We start from the raw sequence: 14,968 nt of genomic DNA, 5'->3' as shown, positions 1-14,968 counted from the left end.
AGGCTTGGGGGCTACTGTCGAGGACCAATACTAGCGTACCCGAAGAGTGGCTAATGGTCATCAACATTAATTCATCCGAGTTGTCAAGAGCGCGACTACGGCTCCAACCGGTCCCCAGGTGCGCGGGCTCCGCCTCGACCAACCTCTGGGGAGCCTCTAGGAGCGGGCTCTGCCTCGCCCGACGTCTGGGACAGGCTCCGTCTCGCCCGACCCCGAGGTCGCGGGCTCCGCCTCACCCGACCTCTGGGGGCAGGCTCTGCCTCGCCCGATCCCAAGGTCACGGGCTTCGCCTCGCCTGACCTCTGGGGGCAGGTTCCACCTCGCCCGACCCTGAGGCTGCAGGGTCCGCCTCGCCCGACCCTAAGGCCGCGGGCTCCGCCTCACCCGACCTCTGGGGGCTGGCTCTGCCTCGCCCAACACCGAGGCCGCGGGCCCCGTCTTCCTCGACCCTGAGGCCGCGGTCTCCGCCTCGCCCGACCTTTGGGGGCAGACTCCGCCTTGCCCGACCCCAAGGTCACGGGCTCCGCCTCGCCCGACCTCTGGGGGCAGGCTCCGCCTCGTCCGACCCCGAGGCCGCGAGCTCCGTCTCGCCCGACCCCTCGGCTGCAGGCTCCATCTCGCCCGATGGTGCCCCATACCGCCGCCAACCACTCTAGATCCAAGCGTATGGGCCTGGGTCAAAACTTTGACGCAAAGGAAGAGACCGGCACGTCCCGATGTAACCCGTGACCATGACAGACCATACCTAGGGATTCATATCAGGAACAGCGTCGAGCATACCGGTGTTGTTCCGGCTAACCCCCGTACAAACGCTGACAGGCGCGTCAGCTTACCACGACGTCCGTTGCGACAGAATGGAACGCCATGACCGACAGACGACGCTTGCGCATAGCGCCAATGACGGACAGGGTCGCAACGTGGAGCTGTCCCTGTTGACATCTACAGGGTCGGCGGGACCCGTACTTCTCTCTCTCGTTCTCCTCCCTTCCACCGTTGTAACCCGTGCTTTGCCTTGGCCTATAAAAGGTAAAGCAGGACATCCCATGAAGGGGACTCCAATCCGATCGGAATCACCTCGAACCAATCAGAACACGACACAAGCACAGGGCCGAGCGGCAACCGGGCTCTCGGCACCCGTTCACTCCTTCCATCAGAGACCTAGGATCCTTTCCCTCTCTCAGTCCGTTTGTAACCCATACTGTAAACTTTCAGTGCTAGTAACACGAGCAGCAGTGACGAACTAGACGTAGGGACATTCTGCCCGAACCAGTATAAACCTCGTGTCCTCTTAGCACACCATCTGAGCCAGACGCGCAATATTAGAAATTTATTCGTTGGTAGTAACTCGAAACACCGACACTAGGCGCGCTAGGGAGGGGCCTTTTGCGCGTCTCGACATTCATACCAGGCCTCAGATGGCTAGTCACAACGTCAGCTAGGTCCCGGGCGCGCATGTACGCTTTAGGGACCTAGGCTTTATCGTCACGAAGGAGGGAGAGTCGGCGCAAGCTCCCGCCGCCGTCCAACCTCTCCGCTCCGCCGGCCTCGACGCGATCGCCAAGGCGCTTGAGGAGCTGCAGCTGCACGCACCGGAGGCCCGCGCCCCCGAGAGCGACCAGCTCCTCGACTTCGACTACGGGAGGTTAGAGCGCCAGCTCAGCGCCTTCCTCCGTGCCGAGAGGACCTGCGCCACCTCACCTTCTCGTTCGCCAACGTCATGACGCAGCTTGCTGGAGGAGAGCCGCTCTCTCCGGAATACCTCATCCGGAGCACCCCGACGGCGCTCCCGCTCGAAATACCTCATCCGGAATGATGATATACGTGATCGCCTTGAGGTAGCACCAATTGAAGAAAAGCTTGTCCAACATCGGTTGAGGTAGTTTGGCCATGTCCAAAGGAGACCTCCAGATGGCACCAGTGCACTGTGGAGTCTTAAGTCAAGCTAATAATATGAAGAGAGGTAGAGGAAGACCGAAATTGACATGGGGGAAGACAATAAAAAGAGACTTGAAAGCTTAGGATATACGTAGAGATCTATGTTTAAATAGGAGTACTTGGAAAGTAGCTATTGAAGTGCCTGAACTGTGACTTGGGGCTCTTGGTGGGTTTCAACTCTAGCCTACCCCAACTTGCTTACGACTGAAAGACTATGTTGTTGTTGTTGTTTCCATATAGCCAAAGTAATCTCTCTATTTTAAATTATAAGTCATTTTAACTTTTTTTTGTACAAAGATTTTGTTATGTATCTAGATACATAGCAAAATTGATGTAACAAAAAAAAATCAAAGCGACTTATAATTTGGAATAGAGGGAATAATTGCTAAGCAAATAGCCAGTCCATTATACGTGTGTTTCTTAGTCCATTATATGTGTGTTTCTTAGTGGTGGCAACAGGTGACATGGCATAAACATTTAGCCAGCAGCTGGCTAAATTATTAGCCTCGCTCTAATCGCATATACAAACCAAACTGACAGTAATACAATCTTCATCTTTATATAAAAAAAAATCAGCAAAAAGCTAGAGCCAATAAACGGGGAGGGAGAGGAACTGACCCCGGCCACGGAAGCGTGATGCGGCAGGCCACGGACGGCGAGGGCCGCGGACGCAGCTGAGGCGCGGATGGAGGTCCTTGGCCGCGCGGAGGGACCAGGGGAAGCCACATGTGGGCCCGCAGGCAGTCGAGGCCGCAGCAGCCCGCTGGCGGCGGCCGTGCAGTCGGCGGAGAGGAGTAGTAGCGTGGCGTCCATGGAGCCGGCCTGATCCCACCTCCCTGCTCTTCCTCCCTCACCAGCTCGCTCGTGTACGGTTTCGTCTCGAACGAGAAGGGCGAGGCCGAGAGGAGAGCCAGAGGAGGCAACCTGTGGCTCGGGCTGCGCCTCTGGCCCTTTGGGGCTTGGGCGAGGAGTGGGAGTAGCAGAGGAGGCGGAGGGGCAACGGGCTGACGGGATGTCCGGATGTGGATGAGATGGTGGAAGATATGGAAATTTTTCTATTTTAGCCCTAATAAAAAATAAATAATAATAATTAATTATAATATAAATAATATAAACTTCTTTAAACGTGTATACCTCCACTGTTGATCAACCCCACGTCAGCCGTCCGATTTGAGCTTCAGCCCTTGGATGCCTACCACATCCACGTCCCCCCGGAGGCTCCAGACCCTTCTCGGTTCCGTTCACGCAGAAAACGAAACCGTCTCCTCGGTCCTCACCTTCCACACCGCCGCTCGCGCTCCTCCCTCCCTCCCCACGTCGTCCTCTGGAACCTCGACTCCCCACGCTCCCTCTCCTCACCTGCCAGCGCCGCCCCCGCTTGGCCTGTCCTCGCCGCGCCATCCGTCTCCATCGCCTACGTGTTCCGAATCTGCGCCGCCATGTACGCCTCCGCCATCGATGCCCTCCTCCCGCGCTGCCCCCTCGGCGATGGGACGACATACCAGCGTCGACGCGGCGCAGCGTCGCGGCCACACCCGACGTGCCAGCCTGGGCGCGAGCCGCCACGGCGCGGCTGCACCAGCACGGGGACCAGCCCCCGTACAGCCGGCCCCCTCTCGGCACCGCGGTGTGCGGGCGAGCAGGACCTAGCGGTGGCCGCCTGCTACGACGGTGCGGCGCGGACGTACCTGCGCCGCTACCCCGCCATGCCTTACGGCTGGCCCATGACAGGCTACATGTGTGTTGTGTCATCACCTTCGTTTCCATTCCCATCAGGTTTTGTTTTGGTCATCCATGATGTTGCAGCTGCCCTGATCTACTTCCTTGCGATTTCCATCAAATTTTGTTTTGTGCATCCATGGTATTGCAGCTGCCCTCAAGTCCATCATAGCGAACAGGTTCCTCCTGATGGGCGGTTGAATCACAAGGAAGTGCAACAGGTTGGTCCACATAGCAAAACTGCTTATTTAGGTTATGTGTGCCAACTCTTGGATCTAATTAAGTTTTTTTTTGGCTATTTCAGGCTGACCAAACATGCTCAGGTATGGAACAGCCAGGCCTTTCGGTATTGATTACAACTAATTTATGAGCTTTATGATTCCTGTTGTATTTACTAGCTTGATGTCACCCTATCAGGCGATTGCCTATATTGTTCATTCAGACTGCTTGATCCTTCTTATTACGACCACAAAATTATTGCAACATGCACATCTATGCTATGCTTAACTCCTAGATGCGCACCTGGTTTAGTAGGTCAATGTTCTACGCCCGGCAACATCACGGGCCCAATTGGCTAATCGCCATCGTCGAACTTATCCTTTAGCTACATTAGAATTTATAATCATGACTGTACTGTACAGCATTTTATACAAGCGGAATTATATCTTGTTGGTATCCATTACTCTATCATGGATCAATTGATGATTTCTTACTTATTTTTGCAGCACCTGGTAAGGTTGAGGTGCGAGGAGCTCAGTGCTGCAGGGTGGAATGAAGTTGCTAATTTGACAAGTAATTTGATATCGGTTGTTGTTGGCCCTCATGAGGTGTGCGCCTTGAAGAGTCAAACAGCTGCTTTAATAGCAGAGGGAAAGTTTTTTCGGGAACACGCATTCACGTGAATTTCATTAAGAAGAAGCAAGAGTGCCGAAGGAACGGCGTACACGACGCGACTATGGGAGAACCCATAGCGCAGGATACAAAACCACAGAGTGAGTGGTTTAGAATGAAAAACACAAGTGAAAGCAAGAAGTGCGACAGGGGGAAGGGCCCTCCACCACAACCTAGCTAGCTGGACCTGCAACTAAAGATAACGACACGAAGGCTGCCAACAAGGGAGGTGAAGCCTCGGTGGCAAAGCAGCCACCGGAAAGAATGCGGCAAAATCCGCGAGCACAACGCGGCAAAGCATCCACGGGCTGGTAGCGACTATGGTGGCAAAGCATTCGCCTAGGCAGCAACGACGACAAAGCATCCGTCGAGTATCCGCAAGCGGCCAGGTAGCTGCTGCGAAGAAGATGACCAACGACGGCAAAGCATCCGTCGAGACGACTGCAGCAACACCAACATCCAAGATGGACAGACCAACGCGAAGGGGAAGCTAAAGCACAGGCAGGAACAACACAGCTAGGAGCGGCTCCGGTGAGAGGAACAGGACGGCGGCAGAAGTGCTCCAACGAAGTGACTGCGGCAACACCAACACCCGCGGAGGGCGGACCAAAGCGGAGCGAAAGCAAAAGCACGGGCAGGCACAACACAAGCAAGGAGCGGCTCGAACCCAACGAATGGCGCAGTGGGAACAAGCGGAGTGCATCAACGAAGCCTTCAAGAAGGTGATGACGTCCGCGTACGCCAACTTCATTGCGAGGATCACCCAAAAGGAACTTTCAGTGGGAACAAGTGGAGTGCATCAACGAAGCCTTCAAGAAGGTCATGACGTCCGCGTACGCCAACTTCATTGTGAGGATCACCCAAAAGGAACTTTCGTTCCCAAACTTGCCCCAGCAACCTCCAACAACGAACTGAGCAGCATGACGACGCCTCCAAGAAGGTGATGACGCTGGCGCGCCACCGTCGTCGGCCCAAGGCACGAAGCCTGGCGGGGTTTTCACCCCCGTCCGCTGTCGGCCCCAGTTGTCGCCGAAGGGTAGCAGGCCGGCCCGGCCAAGAGCAGCTGCCGAAGAGGAGTCCGGCCACCGCCCCCCCCCCCCCCCCCCACCTCCCCCGGACGCCCGGCAGGCGCCGAGGGTCCAGGACACCTCCAGACGGCAGATGCAGTCGAGGGGGCCTGGATCCGGCCAACGCTGTAGGTGAGGCCAACCCTGTCGCAGTCCGCCGCCGAGGGAATCCGGCCGCTGGCTCGCTAAATCAGGCCCTAGGGGGGCGAATCCGGCCGACAGAGATGGAGAGGGTGGTGCCGCCACCGCCCTGGCAGCCACCCAGCCCGGTAGCCGGTGCAGGCCTACCTGGCCTCATTCCATCGCTGAGGGAGGAGGGCCGTCCACCAGCGCACCAGATCCGGCCCCAGGGTGGGGCGGATCCGGCCGGCCACCGCCGCACCCTGCCGGAGGAGGGTGGAGGGGGGTGACGACCGCTGCCGCCCTGGCAGTCACCCGGCCTGGCAGCCGGAGCAGGTCGCCCCGGCCCCTTCCCAACGCCAAGGGAGGAGTGCCGGCCACCAGCGCGCCAGATCCGGCCCTAGGGGGGGCGGATCCGGCCGGTCGCCGCCGTTCCCCACTGGAGGTGGAGAGGGTGGAGTGGGGAAGGTAAAGGAGTGAAGGTGAGGGAGAGGGAGGTGCGAACGGAGCACCTATGTTTGGGCCCGCCGCTGGCCGCCACCACCGCGCGCTAGAGGGTGGCGACGGCAGCCAGAGAGGAGGCTGGGAGGGGGGGCTCTTGGATAGCGGTGAGGTAGCCCCCGAGTCGCCCTGCTGAGGACGCTGGGGGAAGTCGGGATGATGTGTTAGTACTACCTATAGCAGAGTGTAAGTTACTTCTGTTTCAATTTCTTACCTATGTTGACGACTTCAAACTAGATTCATTCTCTGATTTCAAGTTCAAACCGTAGTTGTATTTACTTGCTGTGAATTTCTGAAACCAGTGACTGAATGGTCGGTGTGAATTGGTATATTTCCTTGAAAACCTAAAAATTATGTCCTACGGTTCGACAACATTGTTCGCCATGGACACACGTGTTTTCCACTGTACACTGGGAATTGAAAAGTACAATGTTGACACCAAATAAAACAGTGAGTAAATGATATCTGAAGATTCAGAGCTCATTTTTCCAGCTACTAATAATGCATACAAATATTCATAGACAATTCTTTGCTGCTGTTTTATTCAGGTAACATCATGGGCGAGCTTCAGGCTCTTGCATATTCATCTGCTACTTTTTCATCAGGTGTAGGTTGCAAGATGTCTTCCTTTTGGCCGGCAATTATTTATGTGTTCATGATTGATCCCCATTGCCATTATCTGCAAAGAAACACAAGGCTCCAGTGCAGTGCCAATGTCAATCATGTTTCATGTTTCAGTATGTGTCCTTATAGTCAGTAGATGAGTTCGTCGTGCCATAACAAAACTGTAAAGTTGAGCCTTTGTGAATGCCAATATTTGAAGCCATGAAGAGTGATACTCAAGGACATCGTTCCTGTATGTCCTGACATGAAAAAAGAATGGCATTGTCAGGTTCAGATTTGTTAACACTACAAAATGCAGTCCAAATATGTGTGCTTTGCATATGAGTCTATATTATTTATATTCCTAAACCCGACATTTATCTACCCTATTTGTTACTCAGTGCTTATTCTTCAGTGTGTGCTTCGCATTATTTGTCCATCCTCATGCTGCTTTTTTTTAATGGTTACTAGCCTGCACTGTTTAGATTTGAAAGCTTATATAGAGATATATGTTTGAATAGGAGTACTTGGAAAGCAGTTATTGAAGTGCATGAACAGTGACTTCCGGGCTCTCGGTGGGTTTCAAGTTTAGTCTACCTCAACTTGTTTCGGACTAAAAGGCTATGTTGTTGTTAGTTGTTGTTGATGCTGCTAGCCTGCAGTGTTTGTGCATCCTGATGCTGCACACTTTTTAATGGTTGCTAGCGCGGGGATTCATGCTAGTATAATATAAAAACTCGGCTTCTTTTTTTCTCCTATCTGACACCCGTCGTGTTCGGCTGATTCGTTGCGCAGTAGATTTCGGATGATTTAATAGTGTTCTGTGAGAGAGAATAAGCTGAAACAAGTTGGAACTTGAGCAGCCGAACACGCTGACTATACCTTTTATTATGTTTTGGATTTGGACTACTCTTCGTAAAAAATAGCTCCGTTCCATCAAATCTAAAAAAAGCAGAAATTATTTTTTTGAAAAAGATTCCAAAAAGAAAGTAGAATTAGATTCAAGATAAAAGAAAAAAAGGTTTTAGTAATTAGTAAAAAAATGTGGATGAATACTTGCTCTTTTCTCTATTTTAGATTGGATTTTTTGACCATAGAGCAACTTTACTGTAGAGTCCATGAAGCAGGTGCACTTGTTTACCACGGAGCTAATAATTACTAGAATTATGCCCGTGTGATGTAAAGAGAAAAATTTGATATGATAATACAAGCTTATTAGCATGTATTATATTATTACCAAAAGACTATTTGAGTGTTATGTTTGTAACATTGCGTCGGTAGCCATCAATATTATATATGTTTTCACGGAGCATTAACAATTAATTCAAGCTTAATCCAACCACTCCAGTGTCTTACAACTCACCTCTCTATGTTTATATCTATGCGTCGCAACGGGAATGTAAACTCTAGGTGTATGCCCATGTGTCGCAACTGAATGTAAAATATGACTGGTCATACAAACTTTGCACGTGTGTCAGTACCATTACAAGTACTCTCTCTGTCCCATATTATCTGTCGTTTTCGGTTTCCGTGCCACAAGTTTGACTCGATTTGTAGAAAATACGTATAATATTTATATCTCTAAATAAATTTATTAAAAAACTAGATTCAAAGATCTTTCCAATGATACTAATTATGTACCATAAATATTAATATTTTTGTAATATATATTTTATCAAAATTGTTTCTCGGAAAACGAAAGCGACAGATATTTTGGGACGGATGGAGTAATCTCCAATATGAGGGTGAAGCCTGGATGTGGAGCATGACCAAGAATGACAAGGCCTTCTCGATGATGGCAAGAGCATTGTTGCTCAGCTCTTTCCCGGACTCCATTGTGTCAGACATCTCCTTGATATCCACGTCAGGAAACCGTTGATGCACATCTCCATGTGCACGATCAGCACGTTGAGCCAGATGTAGAGCTCGTAGCCACGCTTGGTACGTGACCACGTCCATGCCGTCGGCATCAATGCCTGGAGGATGCACGCGAATTCGTCCTTGGTGTTCTTGGTGGATCTCCTTGCACTCCGTTACGGCAGCACGAAAGGTCCTAAATGACCAGAGGATGGTTAATAGCCTATAAAAATTCTCTACAAATACATTAAAGCAAATGGTTAATAATCTAAATAGCGAAATATAATTTTGTTCTACCTCTACTAGGTGTTGCAAACCACCTATACCATAATTCTAGTTTTTTATGATCTCTAGATCACACAAAGCTATGTCTCTAAATCTACACTACTGAGCTAGCTAACTAGAACAACTAATTACACTAAGCTACTCAACTAGCTAGTAAGAGAGCTACACTACTCAACTACCTATACAACAAGTAAGCAAGTAATGCGATAGAGGTGATGAGTATGACACTGTCCGAGGCAAGCGACAATCAATCATAATATGAATATCAAATGAACACCGGGAGATATCAAAATAGAGAAGTGACACATGATTTTTCTCTCGAGGTTTACGTGCTTGCCGGCACGCTAATCCCTATTGTGTCGACACACACTTGGTGGTTCGCAAGCTAATTGGCATCACGCCAAGCCCACACTATAGGGTACCGCAAGAACCTACCTAAAGTGAGGGTAACTCAATAACACGTGCAATTTAATAGAGTACCTTTTGACTCTCCGCCGGAAAAAGGTCAATAACCCCTCAGAAATCAGCAGAAGATGGCCAGGAACAATCATCAACTCATGCCAAAGCTCCTCCGCTGCTCCAAGCCGTCTAGGTGATGGCAACTACTAAGAGTAACAAGAGAACCGACAGCCGATGCAAACACAAGTGCCACTAGATGCGCCAACGTGATATGCAAATGCACTTGGATGCTCTCCCATCTCACTTGGATGAAGAACAATCAAGAGAGATGAGTGTGAGTGGTGTTTCTGAGATCAAAGGGATGTCAAGTATGTCAAATGGGGAAGAGAGATTCCCCAAGGCCAGCCAAATCACTTAAATAGGCGTCCTCTCAAAATAGAGCAGTTGGGCTCAAGAAAGGGTACCAGACGCATTGATCGAACTCACTGCCAGCGTCCGGGTAGGCGGGTCCGGTCACCACCTGCAGCCAACCACAAAAGCGCCACATCATCTCCACTTTGAATTCCACTATTGGCGCCCTTTCTCCCATGTGCACACATGCGATCGGACGCGTCGTGGCTTGACCAGACGCTCCAACACAGCGTCCGATCACGCGGTCCCGCGAGCTCAGCAGCGGATGACTAGATTCAGTTAGATGACCGAACGCACCCTCAGGTAGAGTCCGGTCATTTCTAGTAAGGGTCCAGAGAGCAATTTTCATGACCGGATGTGTCCGATCAGTGATGACCTGACGCGCCCAGCGTCCGATCCTCACCCACTCCTAGTCCTTCGCACCACATTACCACAACCGGACATGGGAATAGTCCACTGGCGAGTCCGGTCCTCTTGACTTGCCAGGGTCCGGTCAAGGCCTCGCACTGCGCCTCCTCTGCTCGTCATAACTAGACTCTACCGAGAGGATCCAGTCCCATGCTAGGGCAGGGTCTGGTCCTACATCGACACCACCCGTATGTTAGGGTTTAGCACCAAACCCGTCAAGCCAGGGTTCGATCTCCTCAAACACCGAGTTCGGTCACTCAAAACTTCACCTTTTCAAGTCCACACAATTCACCCTTGTGTATGTGTGCCAACTCTAAGTATCCCAACACATGTGTACGTGAGTTAGTAACACTCCAATTCAATTTCCAAGGGTTTGTTAGCTCATTAGGATCCAATGCATATGCAATCGAGTTAGATCACCTAATGGCACTTGATAACCGCATCAACTATGATTTCTTCCCCTCTCCATAGTGCGGCTATCGATCCTAAATACACTCACACCTTCTATGGTGTCTTGAGTGCCAAAACAAAAACCTATTTGATACATTTCCCTTGATCATCACTTGGTTTTTGTTTTTCTCTTTCTTCTTTTCCAATTTGGAGCACTTGATCATCTCTTTTGGTCACCACCATCACCATGACCATCATTTAGGTCCACCAATTGGTGTGTACCACCCTATCTCATATACAACACTTAATGACAAGGGTTAGTACACTAGGTTTCATCAGTTATCCAAAACCAAACTAGGGCTTTTAATCTCCCCCTTTTTGATAATTGGTGACAACCCTTTCACAAAGATATTCAATAAAATCCTTTTGGATTCATGTTGTGTCAGGGTTATGATACCCCGGGTATCTCAAGACACCGATTAGTTAACTGCTCGAGTGGCCCACGGTACACTAGCTAGCATAAGCCCAAACGATCGAGGCCTGGCTAAGCTATGTGGACCTAGGCCAAACATTAAGATAGGTGTTGACCACGACCCCTTCCCTCTGCCTTCACCGCATGCCACGCAACTCCTTACGACCTCTCCTCTGTCCCAACCTCTAGGAGGAATAGGGAGAGATCGAGCCCCACCAAGCGCGCCTGCTCTGACGAGAGCAGGCACACCGCACTGACCCTGCAAGGACCGAGGGGATAGGAGTCCTCTTAGCCCGGTCAGACGCCATCACTGTGCCACGCAGCAAAGACAAGACAACGCACCAAGCGGTGGCGACCAGTATAGTGACCCACCATCCAAATATGGCCCGACAAAATGAGTGTATGACCCCAACCACTATGAGATGGGGTTCATGGCGGTGGCCTTGACTTTGAGGCCATCCAAGCCAATGAAGGCCACGACCCTAGGACTCAAAATCCACCAGCTTCGTAGGCAACAAGACGACCAACGACCTAGGGGCAGGTACCAACTCCCATACAATGGCCCTGGGAGATCTGATGGCGATGACCAAGGCCATGGCGAGACCACGTCGCATAGCACGATAATGGGTGAACCACCACCGTGCCTACAGTGCCACCACAACTGACACAGTAGGACCACACCACCCCATGTCACGACATGGGCATAGGACCATGACGACAACCATGCCCAGACATGTGCTACACCAAGTCAAGATGGCGTTTCTTGCAAGCCAAGTTAGCTAGGCCCCCTCCCTTAGGCTCATGACCCCTCGGTCCGGAGAACCTCCTTCTTTGTATGTGACCTAGCCTTAGACTCTATATAAGGGCAACCTGGGTGCCCTTCCAAGACATCGGACTCTCAAAGCTCTCATTCGGGCAGTCCATATCCTAGCTTTAGCTCCACTCTCCTACCTCTTCCACCCCCCATTGTAAGAACTTCAGAGCATTCAAGTGAGGAACATGCACTCGATCATCTTTGAGACTGGACGTAGGGCTCTGGCCTAAACCAGTATAAATCCTCATGTGTTTTGGATGCTACCATTGTATTCCTAAAGCAGCGCGACATTCGTATAAATTCACTAGTCGATCTATAAAATACCAACAGTTGGCGCGCCAGGTAGGGGATAGTCGCGCACTCTCGTTGCTGAGAAGGAAGCGATGGCTCCTCGCACCGTTGATGGATTCGCCCATGGAATGGCCCCCGGTGGCTGCATCCATCATGGGAACCCCAAATCCACCAATGTCAATGAGCAAGTGCCCACGTTTGTCTTCAGCCACAATCAGGTCCTCCACCATGGAGCCCTAAACCCCATGGCCTATGGTTGACAAATTCTCGAAATGGCCCCCAATGGCTGCATCCTAGAGTTACCTACATAGGGGGGACCATACCCTCTCTCATCATCGGCCGTGGCTAGGTCTTCCGCCCAGGAAACCAGAGGCCTAGGGCTCATGACGAGCTCACCCACGGAATGGCCGTTAGCGGCCACATCCTTTTGGGAAACCATGAGATCGTTCACACCGATGGGCTAATGCCCATCATCAGCCTTTACCCCATCTAGGCCCACCTGCACAGAAAGCCCAGATCCTATGGTAGAACCATGCCATGAGCAACGTCTTCGCCACCAGCGAGATCTAGCAAACCAAGGTGCACATGAGCGACGAAACCATCCACCGCCATGTGGCGTTGTCGCTAGTGATCAAGTGGCCATCCAACACCACGCCTCGTAAGCCCAAGCCCAAAATCGGGATCAAATCCCTTGTGATGGACTAGCTGTCCATCATGCCAATACAAATTGTCAACTCTCACACGAAGGCACGTGCATCTAGGGAAGCAAGCCCTTTGAGTGCACGGGGGCACATCGAGCAAACCTTGCCATGTTGCCCACTTCTGTAGTGAAAGGTCACAACAGCTCTTCATCGAGAGCGGCCACCACACCCAGAAGCGGAGACGCAACGACTGCGATGTCATCAAGCCACGAGGACTTGGGCATCAGAACGCATGAGCCCTCCTAGCCAAGGACTTCCACGAGCCAAACACGATGATACCATCCCCGAGGCCTCATGAGCCGGCTGAGAATGTTGAGCCGGCAAGCATCGACCCAAGGCCGGCCAAGAGGTCAACCCACGCTGGCTGCAACCACCCCGGGCGATAGAGAAGCGACCTCACCAGTTTGCGGTTCATGAACCTCAATGACCCCACCACGGATGAGCGCTAGATGACCCAATCCGCTTCTCGCAAGCGACCAATACTGCTGACTCATAGGGGGAACGCACATGAGACCCCCGCCAGCATGCATCGCCACTATAGGAAGCCACACTTGTCTCCCACGCGCCCTTGCCGCCCGCGTTCTGTAGTGGATGAATAGTACAATACGTGACCCCTAACTCACAATCACGAGTCGCACGAAACCAACCTCCAAGCAGAGGTCACATGCCTAACCCCACCAGGTGAGGGAGGAGTGAGGGCGCAACACCAACTCAAACGAGGAGGATGGGAAACCAAAGAAAAGACTGACAGTAAGCCACACGAATAGGTGACTCAACTCTCCCAATCTCACCCATAGGCAACGCACACGAGCGCGTAGGCCAGAGCATTCCACATGAGTCAGGGATTAGACCATCCTCAGAGCGTTCCGATTAGAAAGTAAACAATTCCCTCACAGTTCCCACTTAGGATATTAACAAAACTCACAACTTAAGCATCCCAAGTACAATCTAATGAGCCTAACCATGACCATGGAGAATATCCTCCACGCTCACGATCACCACAGTGGCTTCCTGCGGTGGCAACGAAGTCACCTATTAGAGCCACTCGCACTTCCTGCTTGGCATCGTTCGGGAAGCCTAGCTCCAGACGGTTGAGCTCATGCCAGAATGTAACTGTGCGGTGGCAAGAGTAACCACTGCCCCATGTCGGATCCTAAAAATCATAGCTCGATAGTGATCCTCGTTTAGGAAGCCTTCCCGAAGACGAGCCTCCTCCACCTCACGACGAGACGCTGCAAGTTGCCCCTCCAAAACTGTAACCAAAGGTCCCATTGAAATCCAAAGACAAAAACCTGATAACAAGAGCTAGCGGTGGTAGAAAACTCACCACTTACTCGCACCTGAGCGGCGGTGGTCGACGCTCGCACCTCAGCCACTTCCTCTTCTGTAATCAAAAGAGCCTCTTGAAGACCCTCTACACGAGCATTCAACGGAACCACCTCGAGGGCAGAACTTGAGTACAAGCGGCGAGCCTCGTCCCTTTTGAGGACAAAGTCCCATAGTCTCCTCCGCCCAGCAGAGAAGTGGGAGGGACGGAGACTCGACGACTCCTGAGGTGGAACAGACATGGAACAGGCGATGTCAGGAGGACTCCTAATCTCCGACACCACCACATGGGGAACAGCCCTAGAAACATCAACAATCAGTACAGGTCAATCCTAATCTCAAAACATTGCTTAAAAATTCACCCTTGCTCGCGCAAGAAAGCTTAAAGGTGCGATGGCAACCCACCAGCCTCCGGCAACTCCTCCTATGGGTGCTTGTCATGGTCCATGGATGTGTTTGGAAGAAGAGTCTATGAGAACCTAAGCGCAATGGACAAGGAAAAGACAGAGTAGATGACCGAAAGCGAATGCCTCCCCCGCCATACCACTCTAACGTATTTGTAGCCATAGCGGACACCTCGGGTGTGTTCTTGCCTACATTTATTAACCATTTTGAAAATCTCACAGCACAGGTGGAGCGAATAGAGGGAAGGTGGAGCAGCTATCGCCCACGTAGCAGTGGAAACCAAGTAAGGCTTACACATTTCCATTGTCCATATCATTTCGATCCACGCGCCCGCATTCAATGGTGCATAACTGCTCGGGAGTGGTCGCCATTA

General features: G+C 51.5%; 2 protein-coding genes and 1 long non-coding RNA gene across 3 annotated transcripts in view; 1 reads left to right on the top strand and 2 right to left on the bottom strand.

Moving 5' to 3' along the window:
* Positions 1–2,960, bottom strand: part of LOC136501692 (CBS domain-containing protein CBSX1, chloroplastic-like) — a 32,383-nt gene extending 29,423 nt beyond the window's left edge. Inside the window, exon 1 of the mRNA XM_066497216.1 lies at positions 2,554–2,960. Within this exon, the coding sequence (XP_066353313.1) occupies positions 2,554–2,748 (195 nt within the window). The 5' untranslated portion in view covers positions 2,749–2,960. The remainder of the gene's footprint in view (positions 1–2,553) is intronic.
* Positions 2,961–3,131: 171 nt separating this feature from the next.
* On the top strand, positions 3,132–7,236 carry LOC136501691 (uncharacterized). Its single transcript, XM_066497214.1, has 5 exons — positions 3,132–3,673; positions 3,806–3,875; positions 3,959–3,977; positions 4,380–6,683; positions 6,782–7,236. The coding sequence occupies exons 1-4, from the start codon at positions 3,375–3,377 to the stop codon at positions 4,427–4,429; spliced, it is 438 nt and encodes a 145-aa protein (XP_066353311.1). The 5' UTR covers positions 3,132–3,374; the 3' UTR covers positions 4,430–6,683; positions 6,782–7,236.
* Positions 7,237–13,767: 6,531 nt separating this feature from the next.
* LOC136499240 (uncharacterized) lies at positions 13,768–14,693 on the bottom strand. The gene is made up of 3 exons (XR_010769948.1): positions 14,596–14,693; positions 14,192–14,490; positions 13,768–14,117 (listed from the first exon to the last, which is right to left on the bottom strand). It is a non-coding gene; the product is annotated as an uncharacterized lncRNA (long non-coding RNA).
* Positions 14,694–14,968: the final 275 nt, after the last annotated feature.

This window comes from Miscanthus floridulus, chromosome 13 (genome assembly GCF_019320115.1).
Source record: "Miscanthus floridulus cultivar M001 chromosome 13, ASM1932011v1, whole genome shotgun sequence".
In the NCBI taxonomy this organism is placed as follows: Eukaryota; Viridiplantae; Streptophyta; class Magnoliopsida; order Poales; family Poaceae; genus Miscanthus; species Miscanthus floridulus.
The sequence above is the reverse complement of the archived record's forward strand: the minus strand, read 5'-3'. Positions and strand labels throughout refer to the sequence as shown.

What these genes read in the sequence shown, in the direction of transcription:
- LOC136501691 (XM_066497214.1), top strand. Translation starts at nt 3,375, where the DNA reads ATGTACGCCTCCGCCATCGATGCCCTCCTCCCGCGCTGCCCCCTCGGC. An exon ending in TGGCCCATGACAGGCTACAT is followed by an intron (nt 3,674 to 3,805) that starts GTGTGTTGTGTC and finishes ATGGTATTGCAG; the next exon opens with CTGCCCTCAAGTCCATCATA.